The sequence below is a fragment of the Hylobates moloch genome, unplaced genomic scaffold (assembly GCF_009828535.3).
Source record: "Hylobates moloch isolate HMO894 unplaced genomic scaffold, HMol_V3 SCAFFOLD_9, whole genome shotgun sequence".
Taxonomy (NCBI): domain Eukaryota; kingdom Metazoa; phylum Chordata; class Mammalia; order Primates; family Hylobatidae; genus Hylobates; species Hylobates moloch.
This window is the reverse complement of record NW_026652284.1, coordinates 32,799,806-32,823,325: the sequence shown is the minus strand read 5'-3', so window position 1 is coordinate 32,823,325 and position 23,520 is coordinate 32,799,806. Positions and strand designations below refer to the sequence as shown.

General features: G+C 37.7%; 1 protein-coding gene across 1 annotated transcript in view; it reads right to left on the bottom strand.

Moving 5' to 3' along the window:
- CPA6 (carboxypeptidase A6) overlaps positions 1-23,520 on the bottom strand; it is a 332,789-nt gene that overhangs the window by 57,851 nt on the left and 251,418 nt on the right. The window contains exons 7-8 of the mRNA XM_032759610.2: positions 2,686-2,796; positions 2,085-2,175 (exon numbers count right to left, since the gene is read on the bottom strand). Of these exons, the coding sequence (XP_032615501.1) occupies positions 2,085-2,175; positions 2,686-2,796 (202 nt within the window). The remainder of the gene's footprint in view (positions 1-2,084; positions 2,176-2,685; positions 2,797-23,520) is intronic.

Here is a 23,520-nt window from a genome sequence, read left to right as displayed (position 1 = left end):
GCTATGGATGTTTATTTGGAGGTTCGCTTTAGGGAATTTCATACTTACCTCAATACCCCTGACCTCAGAGTGATTCCCACATTGTAGTTCCCTGTCCCCTTCATGCAGCACATAACTGTGGGGGGATGGACCTGACCCTGGGAGGGAGGCAGGTCATACTTGGCTGCCTGCCTATCGGATCAGCTGAATCCACTCTGGAGACCTTGCAGCTGACACAGTACCAGCCAGGCTGCCTGCACTTCCCTGTCACTTCCAACAGTCTATCAAGATCGTTTTGCAACTGCATTTGACATAATCCCTCGTATATCTTGAGTGTTGGCTCACAGAAAAAATCAGAACGATTCAAAACTGGGAAGAATCAAAGGAATTCTAGTTGGGGCTGCAGCTGAAACTGAAAAACCAAAGAAGGCATGTGTATGAAGGAAGCAAGCTGGGTAAAGGAAGAACAACAAAGGGAAGCAAGACCTTACTTGCAACCTGATATAAACAGGAGTCTAAGTTTACATAGGCAGAGCTGGCTGCTGCTAGAGTTACTCAGCTCAATTACCCATCCGGGGCACTCATGCAGATGCCTGTAGGCATGCGTATGACATACATGTGGATGCGAGTCTCCACTAACAAGCGAAACATTCCTATGGTTATAAGTATGGAAAATGGCCCCAGTGGAGAGAAGGGAAAGTGAAAAGTTTTTTTTTTAAATTAGTGGATTTCAGGAGTTAATATGCTTGTTGTCTCAGTATAGGTTGGAGAAAACAATTTCTAAGTAGAAATAGTCATCTATAATACCATATCATAGTATTTATACAATGGTTTTTTTCCCTTCATAAATGCAAGTACTTTTAAGTATACATTATTGCTCATCATCACAACATTCCCATGAAGAAAAGAGGCTGTTTCACCAATTGATCTGAGGCTTAGAGGTGAACTGACTGTTCTGGAGGTCAGGGAACAAGGGATAGGTTACTGATACTTAGATCCCAGTTTGGAGCTAGGAACTAAATTAGACATTTCACATATATAAATTCCTTTAGTCCCCATAAGAACCTCCTGAGGTGGTTGGCATTATAATTTCATAGATTAAATAAAATTGCCCAAATTACTGAGCTAGTAATGGTAGAATCAGACTACATTTGTCTTATTTTAGAGCCGTATTCTTTTAGCTATGTCATGTTCTTATTTGCCAATTCTAATTGACTGAAGCCTCTTGCTTGGAGGGATGTGTGGAAGGAATCAAAGCCCACGCCCAGTTATTCTAGCTGATGCTAGTGGGATGGGAGGATTGGCATCTCACATAGAACCTAACCCTCATTGTAGAATGAGTGAATGTGGAATAGGCCTCATTTCTAAGGGACTAACGGATTTCCATTACACAAGGGTCTATATTTTGAGGGACCTATAGAAAGACTCAATAAAAGGCAGCTCCTAACAACTGCATTTTGATAATGATTTTCCATCCTCTCCTTTTTCTGCTGCAAATAAACTAGCCATGACTAATTTTCTCATTTCTCCCTGACACTTGCCTCCTTCTTTCTTCAGTAAAAGGGTTTCCTTCCTTAAAATGACATCTTCCTTTTATTTTAAAGGTGATTATTAATGAAACATGGAACACAGCAGAAATACATTCCCAATGTGCATGGTCAATCCACGTATGACCAGTGGAGTGGTAGAATATAGACAAGGTCGTGACAGCTCTGACCACGACAGACAGACGAAGGCAGGATCAGTGGTGCTTGTATGAAAAGGATAAAAAGATTTAGCTAGAATTATACTACACCACGGTTCATGTTTTAATTTGGGGAATGACAAATATTCCTCAGTTTGCTGCTTTTACATATGTATTTAAATTTTCAGTTTTCAGGACCGAATTGACAGATTTGAAATCCTTGATTTTTATATATTAAAAAAGAATACTTTCATTTTCTTTTGCCAATTACAGCTATCATGTACGTATCTGTACCTTTCTGTGCCAGGTTTTCACATACAGAAAAACATGAGTCTCCCACGAGAGTCCTCTGGACTCACATTTTGCAGAGTAAAACCTGCAGAAACCTTTGGATCTGGATCCCAGTTGGTCCCAAACTTACCACACCACTTCACTTTCCAGTTTCTATTGGCATCCACTCCACGGCAGCGAAACCTTGAGTTCCTTGACCTTGTTTTTCTCCAAAATCGATCCTAGACATAATTAAGAAAACAGGTGCAGAGAAAAATACTTAAAAGGTTATTCGCATGCATTTTAACAGCTCAATCAATGAACGAGTCATACCACTGAGGGGAGAGTTCTCCTGTGAATAGACAAGCCCAGAGAGTGAAAAAGAGCACTGGATTAGTAGTGGAGACCCAGGTTCATGCTCCAATTTCTGCTACAAACTTCCTGTATTTTGCCTTCTCTTGGCCCCATTTCTTTATAGGCAAAATTGAATGGGCTGGACTAGACCAGTGATTTTTCACAATTTATTTCGAAGAAGGAATCTTTATTTACGTGAAATCTCTACAAAATCTAGATGTGAAAATGAAATCGAATTGTTGGTGCTCTGATTGGGGAAAGAGTGAAGGCCTCTTTTGCATCTGTGGAATCACTCAGCTGACTGCCTGTCCAGCTTCCTTCCTGTCCTGGAAGTTTGTGACTCTGTTTTCTATGATTTATTTAGTCCTCTTTTCAACTGGGTAGGCAAAGTGACTTACATTGGTCCAACTAAAACGGTATCCATCGACGTTAAACACAGGCATGATATAGAAATATAGATGATTCAACATTTTTCTCATGGCTGGGTCACTCTTATATGTTAGAAGAGCCTAAAAGACAAAGGTGAGATTTTTCTTTTAAATTGGTCCCCAAAAGAGGAAAAAAGAGTGTGAGATATCCTTTCTACCCATGAGAAATACCAAATACTGTGGTTTAAAAAGTCATAAGCTAACATGAAGTTTACTCTTCGACATTGTAAATTCTGTTAAGACTTCTGTCTTAATTAAACTCTTTATTATCAATAATCTTTTGGCAGAGCTGTTAAAAGAGATCAATTGGGTAGCCTCTTAATCGTAATTAAGATCTGGCTACAGTTTTAGGCTGATTAAGAAAGCAACAACATAGATAGGATTTGTATAACCACCTGTTTTTAGATTCAATTGTGGACAAAATAACTACCTAAATCTATTTGATAGCTTTACACGATAGATCATAGCACAGACCAGCTGCATGTCACTTAATTATCTAATTAGTAGCAGCCTCAAACCTTGGAACCTACTGCATTGAGACTCTATTCTTTTCGCCTTACTTTTCTATAAAAAATTTAATGAACAATACAACATCTTTGCCATCTTTATTGTGGCTCCTTTGAAGTCTTGCTTTTGTGACTGGATTTTACTTATATTGTGCCTGACCCCAAGTCTGAAGATTCTGCACCACAGATTGGCCTCAAATAGAAAAGCGTTGTATGTGCTTTTGAGAAGATAGACATTTTGAAATACCATTCTTAAGGAATGAACCTTTTAAAAAGTTCTTTATGATGCATGTTTGTCTATGTATAGAATATCTTGGAGGAACACACAGGTCATTTATAACTGTGGTTGTCTTTATGGAGGGGGACTGGGGGACAATGTGTGGGAAGGAGAATTATTATTTATGTATTTTTTTTTGAGAAGGAGTCTTGCACTGTCACCTGGGCTGGAGTGCAATGGCACAATCTTGGCTCACTGCAACCTCCACCTCCCAGGTTCACGTAATTCTCCTGCCTCAGCCTCCCGAGTAGCTGGGATTACAGGCGCGCACATCACCACACTGGGCTAATTTTTTGTATTTTTAGTAGAGACGGGGTTTCACCATGTTTACCAGACTGGTCTCAAATTCCTGACCTCATGATCTACCCACCTCGGCCTCCCAAAGTGTTGGGATTACAGGCATGAGCCACCATGCTTGCCTATCCTTCATTTTATACCTATTTTGATTGTTTGCATTTTTACCATATTAAAAACACAATTCTGATATATGAATTTGTTTAAAAAAACCCCACTTTGCTGGGCATGGTGGCTTATGCCTGTAATCCCAGCACTTTGGGAGGCTGAGACAGGCGGATCACGAGGTCAAGAGATCGAGACCATCCTGGCTAACAAGGTGAAACCCTGTCTCTATTAAAAATACAAAAAATTAGCCAGGTGTGGTGGTGGGGGCCTGTAGTCCCAGCTACTCAGGAGGCTGAGGCAGGAGAATGGCAGAGAAGGCGGAGCTTGCAGTAAGCTGAGATCATGCCACTGCACTCCAGCCTGGGCGACAGAGTGACTCCATCTCAAAACAACAGCAACAACAACAAACCCCACTTTATTGGGGTATTACTGACTAAAGAGTCGTACATATTTAATTAATGTATACAACTTGATGCATCTTGAGATAAGTATATACCCATAAAATCATCACTATAATTTATGCCATAAACATATCCATCACTTCAATAGTTTCCTCCTGCTCTCTTTATAGATTATCATTATTATTTTTTGTGATAAGAACACTTAACATAAGCTCTACCCTCTTAGGAAATTTTTAAGTATGTAATACAGTACTGTTAACTATAGGCACTCTGCTGTACAGCTGATCTCCAGGACTTATTCAACTCACACAACCAAAACCCTGTTTCCCCTCCCCAGATAATTCTAAAATTATGTATACACTGCCTTGGAAAATTAAATCCTTGAAATTTCAATCTTCTTGGCCGGGCGCGGTGGCTCATGCTTGTAATCCCAGCACTTTGGGAGGCCGAGGCGGGCGGATCATGAGGTCAGGAGATCCAGACCACGGTGAAACCCCGTCTCTACTGAAAATACAAAAAAATTAGCCGGGCATGGGGGCAGGCGCCTGTAGTCCCAGCTACTCGGAGAGGCTGAGGCAGGAGAATGGCGTGAACCCGGGAGGCGGAGCTTGCAGTGAGCCAAGATTGCGCCCCCCCCCCCCCCCCTGGGGGACAGAGGGGGGACCCCCCGTCCAAAAAAAAAAAAAAAAAAAAGAAATTTCAATTTTCTTTAACACCTAGTTAAGTAGGATTTCTGAAACCACATAAGCAGCATTCTGTATTTACACGGTAAGAATTCTATTCATAGAGAAAAATCTAATAATACAATTTGTTAGAAATTATCACTATATTAGAAATAATACTGAAAATATAGGGACTCAAGAACATGAGTTAAATACAATCTTATATATAATTTAAATATCTATGAGAGTAACACAAGTTTATAAACATTAATACCCTTCTCTCTTGTCCTTTTGTCTAAGACTCAATAATAATTTGTTGGGCAACTAACTTCAATAGGACTTTCCTATATTCTTGAACTTCTATTAATTATCTGAAGCCTCAAACTAGGGAGAAATCCCTAGTATGCAATCAGTTGTACAAATCTTAGAATTTTTTACCCCAGATAAATGGAGATTCCTCAATGCTTGGATGAAGTCTCCTGCTGGGATGGCAGGGACAGAGCTACGTGATTGGCTACATTCTTCCTCAGCTATGGCTTTCCATGTCACTCTAGAGACGAAGAGAAAAGAGATGGCAGAAGAAAGGAGCTGGGACAACAAGGCAGGAAAGAAGGGGTAGAAAAAAGCCATGGTAATTTATCTCCCTCGTCTTCTACCATTAGGGACCAAAGCTCTTTTGTCTCAGTCCCAACTGAGGAAGTCTCATCTTTTCCAAGCGTGGATGTTAGTACCTACGTGGCCAACTGGTCTAGAGACCTGCATGGCAATGCTTGCATCTTATTCTGTCTTCTCCAGTGCAAGTGACCTCCATAACTTTATATTTAAAGTAAACTGCTAACTTCCTTTTGAAAAACTATGACATATTTTAATCAAATAGAAGAAATAAAGAGAAGTCTATTACACCTATGAGCCCACCAATACATCTTGCCATATTTATGAAAGCTTTAAAAAAATTGAGATATTATAAACAAAAACTCCCTTTTTATTACTTCCTCATCCCATTTTCTTTCCCTCCACCAAGGTAATCCCTATCCTAAGTTTGACATTATCCTTTCCATGCATGATTGTATGTATTGCTACATATATATGCAGCATGAGAACAATGTATGATATTGTGTGTATGTGTTAACATTATATGTAAGTGAGATATGTTAATTTGTGATCTGCTTTCCTCCCAATATATTTTTGACGTTTATTAAGTTGAGGATTTATTCATTTTAACTGCTAAATGGTATTCCATTATAGGTAAATACACAACTTATTTTGTTGATGGACAGTTAGATCGAGTTTGGTATCTCACTGTTATAATATTGCAATAAATATTCTTGCACATTTCTCCTAGACATATGAGAATTTGTTTATAACATATAGCCAGGAATGGATTTGTTGGGTCATGGATTTACATGTTTTTAATTATATTAAATGTTGCCATATTTTATTAAATCAGTAAACACTCCTATCTGCAGTGAGTGCACAGGCTACGTATGCCAAAGAACAAGTTTCCATTTGTAGATGGAATTGCATTAATGCACTCTGGTCTATATCAATTCACCAAACTCACACCATGGTTTATATAGAATCTGATGAGTCTAGTAGGATGTGTCTCCCCATGTTTTTTGAGTTTAAAATTATCTTGACTATTTTTGACCCTTCTCTGTTCACATTAATTTTGAAATCAAGGTTGAACATATTAAGGAGGTTCTGTTTTATACTCAGGTTGTTTTTGTCACTAATGTTTGTTGAATTTTAGCAAATGATTTTTCTTCCTGTATTGTCATAATCATTTGGTGGTTATGATGTGTCAAATAATTTTCTGTTGTTAAACCATCCTTGTATTCTTGGGACAAACCCATTTGGTTATGATGTGTATTTTTAATATGTTGGTTGGATTCAGGTTGCTAATGCAGTCATACACTATATAACGATGTTTTGGTTAACAATGGATTGCATATGCCACTGCGGTTCCACAAGATTGTAATGGAACACGTAGAGAAATCTGCTATGTGACACTTGATATTTGCATTGCAGATCAACAGGGAAAATGGCTGAAATTCAGTAGTGATGCTGGAGCATTTAGTTTTCCACATGAAAAAATATACATAAATAAAATACCATCTAGGTCTGCCTAAGTACACTCTATGATGTTCACACAATGATGAAATCGCTTAATGACACATTTCCCAGAAAGTATCCTCGTTGTCAAGCAATGCATGACTGTATTAATATCCACATTTCTACATGAGCTAAGTGTATGATTTTCTTTCGTATTTTGTCCTTTTCTGGTTTTGCTACAAGGGTTGTATTACCCTATTGTGATTTGGGGGTATCTAAAAATTATATTTGTAGAATATTTTTTAATATATTTGAATTATTAGTTCCCTGAATGTAGAACTCAGCTCTAAGATCATTTAGGCCTAGAGCAGAAGTTAATGAAATATAAAACAAAGATACACTAAGAAAGATATATCCTTGTTTTCTGTTTTATTGACTTCTGCTCTTTAACATTTTGTTGTTGTTAACAATTTTTTTTTTTTTGGAGACGTCTTGCTTTGTCACCCAGGCTGGAGTGCAGTGGTGCAATCATAGCTCCCTGCAGCCTCAAACTCCTGGGCTCAAGTGATCCTCCTGCCTCAGCCTCCCAAGTAGCTGGGACTTCAGGAAGGAGCCACTTGGCTAAATATTTAAATTTTTTTTCTGACTCTTTTTTTTTTTAATTATTATTATACTTTAAGTTCTAGGGTACATGTGCACAACGTGCAGGTTTGTTACATAGGTATACATGTGCCATGTTGGTTTGCTGCACCCATTAACTCGTCATTTACATTAGGTGTTTCTCCTAATGTTATCCCTTGCCCTGACCCCCACCTCAAGAAAGGTCCCAGTGTGTGATGTTCCCCACCCTGTGTCCAAGTGCTCTCATTGTTCAATTCCCACCTATGAGTGAGAACATGTGGTGCTTGGCTTTCTGTCCTTGTTATAGTTTGCTCAGAATGGTGGTTTCCAGCTTCATCCAAGTCCCTGCAAAGGACACGAACTCATCCTTTTTTGGCTTAATAGTATTCCATGGTGCATATGTGCCACGTTTTCTTAATCCAGTCTATCACTAATGGATGTTTGGGTTGGTTCCAAGTCTTTGCTATTGTGAATAGTGCTGCAATAAACATAACGTGTGCATGTGTCTTTATAGTAGCATGATTTATAATCCTTTGGGTATATACCCAGAAATGGGATCACTGGGTCAAATGGTATTTCTAGTTCTAGATCCTTGAGGAGTTGCCACACTGTCTTCCACAATGGTTGAACTAGTTTACACTCTACTAACAGTGTAAATAAAAGCGTTCCTATTTCTCTACATCCTCTCCAGCATCTGTTGTTTCCTGACTTTTTAATGATCGCCATTCTAATTGGTGTGAGATGGTATCTCACTGTGGTTTTGATTTGTGTTTCTCTGATGACCAGTGACGATGAGCATTTTTTCATGTTTCTTTTGGCTGCATAAATGTCTTCTTTTGAGAAGTGTCTGTTCATATCCTTCACCCACTTTTTGATGGGGTAGTTTTTTTCTTGTAAGTCTGTTTAAGTTCTTTGTAGGTTCTGGATATTAGCCCTTTGTCAGATGGGTAGATTGCAAATTTTTTTCTCCCATTCTGTAGGTTGCCTGTTCACTCTGATGGTAGTTTCTTTTGCTGTGCAGAAGCTCTTTAGTTTAATTAGATCCCATTTGTCTATTTTGGCTTTTGTTGCCTTTGCTTTTGGTGTTTTAGACATGAAGTCCTTGCCCATGCCTATGTCCCGAATGGTATTGCCTGGGTTTTCTTCTAGGGTTTTTATGGTTTTAGGTTTAACATTTAAGTCTTTTTTTTTTTTTTTTTGAGATGGAGTCTCGCTCTATCACCCAGGCTGGAGTGCAGTGGCGCAATCTCGGCTCACTGCAATCTCCGCCTCCCGGGTTCACGCCATTCTCCTGCCTCAGCTTCTCCGAGTAGCTGGGACTACAGGCGCCCGCCACCATGCCCGGCTAATTTTTTGTATTTTTAGTAGAGATGGGATTTCACCGTGGTCTCGATCTCCTGACCTCGTGATCCACCCGCCTTGGCCTCCCAAAGTGCTGGGATTACAAGCGTGAGCCACTGCGCCCGGCCTACATTTAAGTCTTTAATCCATCTTGAATTAATTTTTGTATAAGGTGTAAAGAAGGGATCCAGTTTCAGCTTTCTACATATGGCTAGCCAGTTTTCCCAGCACCATTTATTAAATAGGGAATCCTTTCCCCATTTCTTGTTTTTGTCAGGTTTGTCAAAGATCAGGTGGTTGTAGATGTGTGGTGTTATTTCTGAGGCCTCTGTTCTGTTCCATTGGTCTATATCTCTGTTTTGGTACCAGTACCATGCTGTTTTGGTTACTGTAGCCTTGTAGTATAGTTTGAAGTCAGGTAGCGTGATGCCTCCAGCTTTGTTCTTTTGGCTTAGGATTGTCTTGGCAACGAGGGCTCTTTTTTGGTTCCATATGAACTTCAAGGTGGTTTTTTCCAATTCTGTGAAGAAAGTCATTGGTAGCTTGATGGGGATGGCATTGAATCTATAAATTACTTTGGGCAGTATGGCCATTTTCATGATATTGATTCTTCCTATCCATGAGCATGGAATGTCCTTCCATTTGTTTGTGTCCTCTTTGATTTTGTTGAGCAGTGGTTTGTAGTTCTCCTTGAAGAGTTCCTTCACATCCCTTGTAAGTTGGATTCCTAGGTATTTTATTCTCTTTGAAGCAATTGTGAATGGGAGTTCACTGATGATTTGGCTTTCTGTTTGTCTGTTATTGGTGTATAGGAATGCTTGTGATTTTTTCACATTGATTTTGTATCCTGAGACTTTGCAGAAGTTGCTTATCAGCTTAAGGAGATTTGGGGCTGAGATGATGGGGTTTTCTAAATATACAATCATGTCATCTGCAAATAGGTACAATTTGACTTCCTCATTTCCTAATTGAATACCATGTATTTCTTTCTCTTTCGTGATTGCCCTGGCCAGAACTTCCAACACTATATTGAATAGGAGTGTTTTTTTTCTTTTTTTGTAGAGACAGGGTCTCCCTATGTTGCCCAGGCTGGTCTCAGACTCCTGGGCTCAAGCAATCCTCCTTCTTAGCTTCCTAAAATGCTGGGATTACAGGCATGAGCTACCAGATCTGACCTGTCATTTACACTTTTGTTCCTTTTCTAATTTCTTGTGAGTGGAAAGATTGGCTTACTGACTTGGAGACTTTGTTCTTTTCTTATATATTGATTTGAAATTATAAATTTCCCTTTAATAACTACCTGAGTTGCATTCTATATGTCTATCAAGATGAAATCACCTACGATACATAGTAGTTTTGTTACCATTGAGTTCTAAATACTGAATTTCCTTGATTTAAATTTTATTTATAAATGTTTTTTCTAAATATGTGTTAATCATTTTTTTAAAATTAATGATTTCTGACAACTGTATTACAGTTAGAGAATGTCATATTTTTAACAGATTATTTGGTATTTGTTGATACTTGCTTTGTGGACTAGAATATAATCAATTGTTGTGAATGTTCCAATTGTGCTTGAAAAAAATATACATTCTCTAATTATTGGGTAAAGATACTATATGTGTTCATTGGATTATGTTATTGTTTGTATCACCTATATTCTTACTAAAAATTTGTCGCTGTTTTAACCACTGAGAATTGTGTTAAAACCTCATATTGTTATTTAGGCCTTATCAGTTTCTCTTACATGCTGTCAATTTTTGTTTTATATATTTTGAGGCCATTAACATCATTTAAAATTTTTTCATTTCTAAAGAATATATTAATCAAAGAAGCTGTTATCTAGTATTTTATTCTGGAAACAGTTTAATTTCCAAGACTTGTCAGAATGTGTTCTTTCTCTGACAAACAAGCAGGGTGTCATTGTATTGCATATGCTGTATTTGTGATTTTTGTAATTCTCTAAGAATTTCAGCTATTCTCCATCTGGTCACACAAAGCAAGAATCATCACGACGTGATGACTGTTAAATACAGAACAGGTCGTTTAGGAGAACTCCTTGCTTGAGTGCCTTAAATAATAGAACACAGATCATTTGTCTTTTATGGTTTAGGTAGGGGTTTCTAGAAGAAACGTAACCATGTGTCTTTCTATTTCCTGTTATTCTAACATGATAACCATGAAGAACACAGGGGTGTGTTTTTCTTCTAATGTGTAGAACTGTTTTTAGCAATCGATACATACCCTCCATACACATTGAAAAGGAGATGCCCAACAATCAAGTTGCATCTGGACCTACAAAGTTTAATTTCTTTATTACTATTGTTGCTTATGAGGAAGACTTAAGCAGTTGGGATCTGAAAGCCAGTTGCAAAACAATGCACCACACGCCTCAGTGTGGCGGTCCCTAGGTACTGCATCACCTCACTTAAATTTATTTTAAAGAGGCTTCACCAAACCAATTTTTTCAATTAAAAGATATTAAAGAAAGTTTTTAGTATTATCTTCTGCCAGGCAAATGATAAGTTTGGAACTGATTGGGGCATTTCTGAAGTTAATTTAGAAAGACATAGAATGAATCTATTTGGTATTCACCATCTGCCAAGACTATTTTGGCCTCTACATACTTATGTACATGTTATAGATCAGAATTCACCAAATAAACTTTGGTTAAAATCAAAGACAAATTTTGCCATGACTAATGCCTTTGTGTGGCATGACAAAGTGAGGTAAAGGGTTTCCCTCCTTTTCAATGCTTTTGGATTTACGTGGTTGGATGTTGCTTTCTTAGAGTTCACGACAGCATGGAATGTGGAGATCACTTTTTTTGAGGATTGGTGTTAATGGCTTTTAAAAGGTAGCTTTAAAACTTTCCTCTATTTTTACTTTAGAATCACTGCAGAGGACCTAAAAATAACCACACATCCAATGCAGGACACACTGGCAGAACGAAGCCTGTTACAGCTAAGGCCAAAGAAAGGGGCACAGTCACCATCAAGCTGAAGACCAGCCTCAACTGGACTGGACAGGAATATCACTTAGGACAGGTAAACACTGCGGCACCAAAATGGGTGCATATCAACACAAAGGAGGTATTTTAAATTCAATACCAGAAGAATTAATTGGAGTGGGGGAGAGTTTACAGGGGAGTTTTTTTTTTTTTTTTAAAGGGGAGCTTAATCTATAAAGATAGCTGACATCACACTACAAGATGCTCATTAAATACAAAATGGTCAATCAAATAACAGTTTGAAAGTAACAAGAAGAAAAGGCTCCATAAACGAAGGGTGAAAAACTGAAAATGATCTCCTAATCTTGTATATTCTAGTTATTTTTATACTTAGTTATACTTAGAACCACCCAGAGTGACTAATCTAACAGGGCAGGTGAAGACTAGAAAATGTTGTCAATTAATCTACATTTTCTAATAAGAGACATAAATATTTGAAATGTTTTGTGTCACCAGGAAGAATATTCCACTAGATACATGTCTATTCTTTTTCCTAAGTAATGCCACTTCACATTTCACACAGAGATAGCCTAACAACACTGATTCACTGGTTGTATTTGCTCATGAGAAGAGGCCAGGACAACTTTGGTATTATGAAGATCTACTCTGTAAGGATATTTTACCTACCAAAAAAGAAAGTACAGATGTCTTCACTTTGCATGGCTCTTATATACACAAATTTGTTACTGCACTTTGGTTAAATAACACCAGTCCTCCCACAGAAGTGTGAGTTTTGGTTACCACTGCTACAAATCACTATATAAATAAAAATGAGCATCAAGATCTGTGATCGATTCTACCATTTCTTTGAAAGTCTGTCAGTGGTTGGTTGGTTACTACTGCGCATCTCATAATCAGTTTACACACAGACAGCAAAACGTGTAGTTGTGTTGTGTCCTTGTTTCCCGGTAATAAATCTACAGGGTAATAATGGATGGTGGAAAGAGGAAATTGTCCAACTAAGGTGAAAGTGCGGCAAAGAAATGAAAAGTGCTAATGCTGGAGGTGAGATCTGAACCAAATATAAATGGAGCTTAGAACAAATAGCTGACTAGGAATGTTGACACTGCACCATTCAGCTCTAGATATGCAGCCACAGGAATACAGTGAGGACCAACTTACCAATACAGATGAGGCAAGTGGTTGGGATGAAAAGGATGATTATATTCCAGAAGAAGTGACCTGGCAACACTTCACATTAAAGGAACTCTAAGATATTTTGTGACATTGAAAGTACAAAGGAAAAAAAAATATTGGAAGCTGATTCAGTGAAGAGAGGAGTATGACAATCTGCCAAGGCAATTTTTTAATGAAAGATGCTCATTTCATGTTGTAAGCTATACAGAGAGAAGACAACGAGCACAATCCAAACTACCCTTTATAAGGTTTTTTACAAAGAAATAAGACATTTTAATTCGCAGTATTTCTCATGATTTAAAACGTAGCATACTAAATATTAGTTTTACCACTTAAAATCATTTCCCAATGCATATATAACAAAGTAAGAGAGTTTTTAATATTTTGACAAAAGCTCTTAGGATCACGGAACAAACAATTTCTCTCATTGATTATGAAGACTGCTCTGTCCTGCTTCAGCTTGCGTCGCCACTTTTATAGTCCGGTGCTACTGGTGGAAAGCAAGCATTGTCTGTCTACACAATGGCCAGAACACTCGCTATTATTAGGTAGTGGAGTACAACTGATGCAATGGATTTCAGTTTAGTCAAACTGAAACTAAACAAATATTAAATCAAAACTCTGCTATGTTCAAGGCATTATAAATTGGATAGAAGGGAGAAAGAGATAGGCTGGAGGATGTGAAGAATGAAGGAGATTGGGCAGAGTGAGCATGGGAGAACATAGGGAACTAATGGTACTGAAGGCCAGGAAAAAGCAAACCAAAGTATCATAATTACTCAGAATGGCAGTGAACCAACGTCAGACAATTTAAAAAATGAAGACCATTTTCATATGATGAGCTGTTTTCCATTATGTAATTAAGAACAAAGATGTGTTTCCTTACTCAGCTGAACTCATTAGATACTTGATCTGGGCTTAGTAGCTGTCTCAATTATTTATTCCCTGTTTTTTGGCACATACATGCAATTTAAGTTCTCTTCTTAAAAAGGTTTATTTTTAGTGATCTATTTCTTAACCAAGACCTTGGTGTTTCAAGCCAATGTCTGAGGGCTTATATTTTACCTTTAATGAGCAGCAAGACAAAATGAGACTGAAAGAGATGATTATCCAAAAGGACTATTCCCTGGAGAGCTTTTGGATCCTGGGAGAAGAGCCTTCCCCTTCTGGAAAGACTTCCCAGTTGGAGGACTTCTCCTACAACCACAGCTCTAAGTCATTCTTGGAGCTCTGTCCTAAACACACAACCCACCATAGCCCTCACATATTACTACTTGCTCTGCCTGGAAAATAACCTGCTTCCCTGAAAGTCTCCTATTCTTATTTTTATTTGAATCATCTGCATAGTACATCTGAATCACATGCCAGATGTTGGCAGTAGTATTAGCCATCACTGCAGTGCCGAGTGTAGATGGGTAGGAATGTGCAATGGAGACGGTTTTCCAATAATCAAACTGGGCCTGGAAGGGTGAGGTTTCACGTTACATAGACAGCAGATGAATATTGTGGCTCACTTGGAGAACTAAGGATGTTTTATTGCTTTTCTTTTCTTTCTTTCTTTTTTTTGTACTGCTGCCTTTCTGTAACAGGGTCAAATTAGATCCACCTGTATATTACACATCTTCAATGTCTAGGAGAACTTTCCATTTCAGGCCATTTTAGTCTCAAACATTTTTTTCACAAGCCCTTGATTTATCTTTGGTCTTCCACTGAATTAAATAGAATTCAACTGCTGATTCTAAAAACCTGTAGAAATATATGACTCAAGTGTAACTGAGTTTAGTGTGAGAATGAAATGTATTCTGTTTTGTATGAGTAAAATTTATTTTAAAAACATAGTTATTTTTGACATGTTTTATGTAGAAAATTTTGGGAAATTCAGAAAAGCATAAAGAAGAAAATAAAAATTACCCATAATCCTATCCTCTTTTAACATTTGGCATTTTTTTCAGGTATATATCTATATAACTCTTAGACACAGATTTTGCAAAATTGAAATTATATTGTCCATGCTGGTTTTTTTTCTAAACATGGCCACATGTCATGAAGAGTTTCCTTCATCAATAAATACTGCACTAAAATATTTTTATGTAGTCAGGGCTATCAGTCATTCCTTTATGCCTCTTTATTTGCTTTTATGCTTGGAAATGTCTTCCTCACTTGGAAATCAAACAAATATTTCCCTGAGTTACTTTCTTAATATTATACAAATGATGACTCTGGTCAAATTCAACCCAGCGATGTAGAATTATTTGAGGAAAAAAACTGAAGTGCTATGCATAACTCTGGGGCAGCAAGCACCAGCCATGGCTTGAGATACTCAATCTGGGAGGTCAACAATCTCAAACTAGCAAAAGCGAACAAAGCCCAAATTGCCTCATTCAGTTGGAGGTTATTCTGAAAAATGAAGCAAATGCTATTCCATCTGCATTGGCAGCAAAGAATTAAAGTGGCCTTTCCACAATTAAAAAAACAAAAAGATGTAAAAATGAGCTGCCACTGAAAATTACTAGGCGATCCTAAATATAGATATTACTTGCCCTAAATTTGTACCAGGACCTCAGTGGTGTACTTCCATGATCTTCTATCCATTTGCTTGTCTCTTCTTATCAGCTTATGTAATACAGACAAGAAAAGTACTTACACACAACTTTGTTACAGTGGACAAAATCACTGGAATTTATTCTTGGTTGTCTGCTGCCCAAATTAGGCCTGTGAATCAGGTATTCATTCATTTTGGCAGCTTGCTTGATCTTTCACCTCTTATCAAACAGCATTCATTCTTTTGGTCCATGAGAATCCATGAGTTGGATAAGAGCAGAGTTTTTGATTTTCCCTCCCCATTATCCAGTATCCGCAGTGTCTTAACAGGGCCTGGCCTGGTGCATAGTAGTAAACACTTGACGATTACTTGCTGAATAAATTAATCATTTCACCAGCTTAGTGTAGTGTTGTGTTGGGGACTTCCCTTCATACTAATGGTCCTGCCAACGCTTCAACTGATGCTCCCCCAACTTCAATGACACCACCAATCTCTTGGGCATCTTATCTTTGACCCATCCTCCTCTTCCATTCCCATATCAAGCCAATCATCAATTCCTAAAGACTTTCCTTATCGCTGCCTTCTTTTGTGTCTGTGTTTCTTCTCCCAAGTAGAACTGCAAATGCATTGAGGAAAGGGTTAATGTTTTGTGCACTGTAGGACAGTACTTGTGCCATTACAGGACTTAGCATGTTGCCTTCATATAAAAAGAAGTGCTCAATAAGCATTTGATAGTATGAATGAATATCTGCTTTGAACTTTCTTACATCGTTTTTTCACTTTCCATTCCTACATCCACTCTTCCTATGTGTAGATTCCTGCCCTATAAATTTCTAGTTAGCTGCCCTCACTCTGGGTTCTTTCTCCTTCCTTTCATCCATATATCATTGCCTTTCATCTTTAAGCTCTCTGACAATGGGACATGTTTTTTGCTCCTTATCGGTGTTTTCTTTTTTTTTCTTTTTTTTTTTTTTTTTTGAGACAAGATTCATTCTGTCACCCAGGCTGGAGTGCAGTGGTGTGATCACAGCTCATTGCAGCCTTGACCTCCTGGGTTCAAGTGATTCTTCCACCTTGGCCTCCCAAAGTGCTGGGATTACAGGTGTGAGCCAGCGCACCTGGCAAGTGTTTTCTCATTTTACTTTATTGGACCAAACTCTGCTTGGCTTCCAAGGCTTACTATAATTTTTCAAGCAGTATTATATGGCATTAGAGTCTACTCACACAGACCGTGGGTTGTTGCCTCACTAAATCTACAATGCCCACATATCATGTTCATTCTCAACATTAATCTTTTCTCTTTCTTGGAATACTTTCATTTCCCTGATCAAATTCCAACTTCTCAGTCAAGGCTTGAGAATCATTTTCTCCACAAAGCTTCCCCAAAACCTTGTCTTTTTAAAGTTTTAATGGATTTTTCTGATTTTTTAATTCCTTCAGGTACTATAATCAGTACACTTAGGCCTCCAAAGACACACTATTTTATGTTGTTTCCTGCACATAAATATTCCTCCTCAAATAGAATGCAGACCCCTTGAGAGCAGGGACCATGATTTATACTTCTGTTGATGCCCATAATATAAGCAGAATGTTAAAAGTGTGGTGATCAACAATAATTTGTTGAACTGGTTAATATAAATATCTTCTGAGGGAATGCTATTTAACCCTAATTTAAAAAATAACAGCTTTTTTGGGATATAATTCACGCACCTTACAAGTCATCCTTTTATAGTGTGCAATTTAGTGTGTTTTAGTATATTTACAGAGTTGTGCAACCATCACCACTATATAGTTTTATATTTTCCTTTTTTTTTTTTTTTTTTTTTTTTGAGATGGAGTGTCTCTCTGTCACCCAGGCTAGAGGGCAGTGGCACAATCTTGGCACACTGCAACATCCGCCTCTCCAGTTCAAGCGATTCTCCTGCCTCAGCCTCCCCAGTAGCTGGGATTACAGACATGCACCACCACACCCGGCTAATTTTTGTATTTTTAGTAGAAATGGGGTTTCACCATGTTGGCCAGGTTGGTCTCGAACTCCTGAACTCATGATCTGCCCACCTTGGCCTCCCAAAGTGCTGGGATTACAGGCGTGAGCCACGGTGCCTGGCCTTATACTTTCATTATCCAAAAAAGAAGCCCATACTCTTTAGGTATCAACCCCATAATCCTATCCTCTTCCCTCACCATTGGCAACCACTAATCTACTTTCTTTTTCCAGAAATTCGCCGATTTGGGGCATTGCATATGTATGGAATCAGGTAATATGTAATATTTTGTGATCGACTTCTTTCATTTAGCATGTTTTCAAGATTCATGTATATGCTGCAGCAGGTATCAGCACTTCATTTACTTCTTATTGAGATATGATTCAAAGAACATAAAATTCACCATTTTACAGTGTACAATTCAGTGGTGTAGTATATTTGCAGTGCTGTACAATCATCATTATTGAATTCTAGGACATTTCCACCACTCCAAAAAGAACCTGGTAGTTGTTGGTTCCAATTCCCTCTTACCCCATCCCCTTGAAACTACTAATCTGCTTCCTGTTTTTATGGATTTGCTTATTCTCTGAACATTTCATATAAACGGAGTGATACAATATATGAGCCTTTGTGTCTGCCTCATTTCATTTAGCATAATGTCTTCAAGGTCCGTCACTGCTGTATCTTAATACCTTCATTCCTTTTATGGCTGAATAATGCCCTGTTGTATGGTTACACCAATAAAAAAAACTATTCATCAGTTGATGGTCACTTTTTGGCTATTATGAATAATGCTGCTATGAGCATTCATGTACAAGTTTCTGTATGGATATGTTTTCAGTTCTCTTGGGTACACACATAGGAGTGGAATTTTGGGTTCACATAGTAACTCTATGTTTAACTTTTGGAAGAACTGCCATACTGTTTTCAACCCTATTTTAACTTGGTAGTTTCCTCTTTTTTTTTTTTTGAAATGGAGTCTTGCTCTGTTGCCCAGGCTGGAGTGTAGTGGTGCCATCTCGGCTCACTGCAACCTCTGCCTCCTGGGTTCAAGCAATTCTCCTGCCTCAGCCTCCTGAATAGCTGGGATTACAGGCATGCACCACCATGGCCAGCTAATTTTTGTATTTTTAGCAGAGAAGGGGTTTTGCCATGTTGTCCAGGCTGGTCTTGAATTCCTGGCCTCAAGTGATCTATCTGCCTCAGGTGTGAGCCATCTTCTATTTTTAAATTTAATTTTCAAGCCCATTACTTTTAAGTTTTGTAAATGTCCCTCTTTACAAGTATCTCCTTGCTGTCTATTCTCTTTGTTCCCTGGCCTCTGCCCATTCTCAGGTTTAAGTCTCTTGCTCTTCTGTAGATATCTGTTCACGTTTGCAGAAAGATAACTTCCAAGTTCTGTATGTGTATCTCTGCTTATTTCTCCTTATGTATTTATTCTAGTTTTCTTTGACGAATTTAGTGTCTGTGTCATCCCTCTTGGCCCATGACAAATTTAAGAAAGCTTTAGGCTAGGCGTGGTGCCTCACATCTGTAATCCCAGCACTTTGAGAGGCTGAGGCGGGTGGATCACTTGAGGGCAGGAGTTAGGGACCAGCCTGGCCAACATGGTGAAACCCTGTCTCTACTGAAAATAGAAAAACTAGCAGTGTGTGGTGGTGCGAACCTGTAATCCCAGCTACTCAGGAGGCTGAGGCAGAAGTATCGCTTGAACCCGGAAGGCAGAGGTTGCAGTGAGCCGAGATCGCACCACTACACTCCAACCTGGGCGACAGAGTGAGACTTTGTCTCAAAAAAAAAAAAAAAAAAAAAAGGAAAATTTTAACGCCAGAAGGGAATATTTCTTAAAACTCCTTTTTAATTTTGTGACGAACGGAGCATCTGTAGTACACATTTCAACAGTAAGTCCAGCACGTCTGTGTTCATCTTCTTCCTCTCCCCTCAAAGTCCCACGGCATCGTAAATATCATATGATATTGGTGATGGTTTTGCTAACCTGGTATAAGCAAGCATTCAACAAGAGAAAGATTTTGCAATCTAAGTGTACCAACCATTTGTTTTCTTAATTCTACTTACGAGATTAAAAAAATTTGTGCTATGTGAATGTTAGGAAAGAAAGAGAGGTAGCATGCACTGCAAACAGAAGGGTGATGGCTCTACATTTTCCAACAGAATTAAATGACTATCAAATTAAAAGACTAAAACCCATAAGTTTTGTGGTATATCTGGCATTTAAAAAATGTCTGTCAACTAGGAACTATCAATTGTTTGTTGAGATAATGAATTCATTTTTGCAATTTTCAAAATAACAAAATAATGAAGCCCAATTTACCAGTTATTTAATTCTGGTAGTTTGCTTCTGTATCACTGTTTTCTGAGCTTTGTGTTTTCAAAATAGACATCCACAGATCAATCCACTAAATTGGAATGGAGGCAGAAGTGGAAGTGGCTCTCCGGGCATGGCATGGGACGGTAATGCTGGCCAAAGAAGAGACGAACTTACAGAGCCAGAGCCCCCTTTGATACTTCTGGTTTCCATGGCAGAGAGAGTCAGGGCCAGCTGATGAGGATTACACAGCAGGGAAGAGAGAGCAGAGATGAAATTGACTGTTTCTCTAGGCAAGAGAAGCACCTGGTTCCAAAGAATAGAAACCAGGGATATGCAGCCTGGCTATTATTTTTACAATAAACTTCTGATTTGGAGATAAATGAGGGTCCACATGTAATTTTAGGAATACAGATAGATACCATATACCATTTACTTATTTTTCCCCATTGGTAATATCTTGCCAAACTGTAGTATAGTATTACCATTAGGGTATTGGCATCGATATGGGCAAGATACAGCACATTTCCATCCTCACACACTTTCCTCATGTTGCCCTTTTACAGCCACATCCACTTTCCTTCCAACTCCACCCCTTCCCTAACCCTGAGCAGTCACTAATCTGTTCTCCATTTCCATCATTTTGTCATTTAGAGAACAATATATAAATGAAATAATACAATAGGCATTTGTTTAAGATTGGCTTTTTCATTCAGCATAATTCTCTGGAGATTCATCCAGGTTGCTGCATTTATCAATAATCTGTTCCTTTTAATTGTTGAACAGTTTTCCATGGTATGGATGTAGTACAGTTTGTTTAACCATTTGCCTGTTGATGGATACCTGGGTTGTTTCCAGTTTTGGGCTATTAAAAATAAAGCTGCTATAAACATTTGTGCACAGGTTTTTGAGCAAACATAAGTTTTAATTTCTCTGGGATAAATGCCAGGAGTGCAATTACTGGGTCATATGGTAGTTCCATGCCTAGTTTGAAAAGAGAGTGCCAACTGTTTTCAAGAATAGCTCTACCATTTTACATTTGCACCTGCAACATATGAGTGCTCTAGTTTCCTGCCTCCTCCCTGGCATTTGGTGATATATATCTGTAGATGTACAGATCTACCTATACATCTATAGATATAAATCTATCTATCTGATTATTTTTAGCCATTCAGATAGGTGTGCAGTGATAGCTCACTGTGGCTTTAATTTTCCCAAACACATCTTTTTTGCATGTGCTTATTTGCCATCTGTATGTATACTCTTTGGTTAAAGGTCTCTTCATGTCTTTTGCCCATTTTCTCATTGGATTGCTTGCTTTTTACTGTTAAGTTTTGAGTTTATATATTCCAAATGAGTCTTTTATTAGATATGTGATTTGCATATCTTTTCTCAGTCTGCAGCTTATCATTTTCATCCTCTTAACAGTTTTTCATAGGCAAAAGTTTAAAATTTTGATTAGGTTTGATAATGTACAATGTATCTACTTTTCCTTTTATGGAGCATGTTTTTGGTGTCAAATCAAAGAACTCTTTGCCTTGGTTTTAGATCCTCAAGATTTTCTTCTATGCTTTTTTTTCCCCTGAAAGTTTTATCGTTTTACATTTTACATTTAAATTCATGATCGATTTTGAGTTAATTTTTTGTATATGGTATGAGAGTTAGACTCATACCATATGCAAAAAAAGATTCATTTATTTTTTGCAATGAATATCCAATTGCTCCAGCACCATTTGTTGAAAAGGCTGTCTTTCCTCCCTTGAATTGGTTTTGCATTTTTGTCAAAAGTCAGTTGGGAATATTTGTGTGGATCTATTTTTGGGTTTCTATTCTGGTCCATTTATCTATGTCTATCCTTTCACCAACACCACACACTCTTAATTATTGTAGGTATATAGTATGTCTTGAAATTAGATAGAACGAATCCTCCCTCCCTTTTCATTCTTCTTTTTCAAAATAGTTGTAGCTCTCCTACTTCCTTTGCCATTCCATATACTTTTAAGAATAATCTTATCTATGGCTACAAAAAAGTCTTGTTGAAATTTTGATAGGAATTGTGTTAAATCTCTATATCAATTTGAGTAGAATTGCCATCTTTACTATTTTGAAATCTCCCAATCCATGAATGTGGTATGTCTCTCCACTTCGATTTTCTTTATTTCACCAGCATTTTGTGGTTTTCAGCATGTAAGTCCTGTACATGTTTTGTTGGATTTACACCTAAAAGTATTTCACTTTTTTGAGTAATTGTATATAATCTCGTATTTTAAAAATTCCAGTGTCCACATGTTCATTGCTATTATGTGTATGGAAATAAAATTGATTTTGTGTGTTTATCTTGTATCCTGTTGAAAAATTTCCCCTCTCTTTCTTTCAGAGTTTTATCATGGATGTATGTTAAATTTTGTCAAATGCTTTCTCTGCATCAATTGATAAAATTATATAATTTTTCTTCTTTAGCTTTTAATACAGTGGATTACAATGATTAACTTTTGAGTATTAAATTGGGATTGCATCCCTGAAATAAATCTCACTTAGCTATGGTATATAATTATTTTTCTTGATTGCTAAATTCTATCCGTTAATACTTTATTCAGGATTTCCGTATCTATTTTCAAGAAGGATATTGGTCTGAGTTTCTTTTTCATGTGCTGTCTCTGGTTTTGGTATCAGGCTTCATAAAAAGAATTGGAAGTGTTCCAACCTCTTCTATTTTCTGAAAAGACTGTGTTGAATTGGTGTTAATTCTTCTTTAAACATTTGGTAGAATTCTCCAGTGAAACCTTCTGGGCCTTGAAATTTCCTTTTTGGGGAATTTAAAAATCATAAATTAATATTTGTAATAGTTATAGGGATATTCAAATTCTCTACTTTCTAATAGGTAAGTTGTAGTAGTTGCTGTTTTTCAATTAATTGGTTCATTTTGTCTACGTTGTCAAATTTACATGGGTAGAATTATTCCCAGTATTCCCTTATTAACCTTTTTTATAACTTCAGAGTTTGTAGTGATATTCCATTTCATTCCTGATACTGGTAATTTGCATCTTCTTATCTTCTTTGTCTCTCATGCTAGATCATTGTCAATTTTATCTATCTTTTAAAATAACCAGGCCAGGTGCATGGCTCATGCCTATAATCCCAGCACTTTGGGAGGCTGAGGTGGGAGTTGAGCCTAGGAGTTCGAGATAAGCTTGGGCAACACAGGGAGACCCTGCCTCCACAAAAAATAATTTAAAAAAATTAGCCTGAATTGGTGGCACACACCTGTGGTCCCAACTACTCTAGAGGCTGAGGTGAGAGATTTGCTTGGGCCTGGGAAACCAAGGCTGCAGTGAGCCATGATCATGCTACTGCACTCCAGTCAGCTTATTGTTTTATTGATTTTCTCTAATAACTTTGTTTTCAATTTCAGTGATTTCTGCTCTTATTTCTATTATTTCCTTCCTTCTGCGTGCTTTGGGTTTATGTTCTATTTTTCTAGGTCAATGAAGAGCTTATTGTTTTGAGACTTTTCCTCTTTTCTAATGTATACCTTTAGTGCTA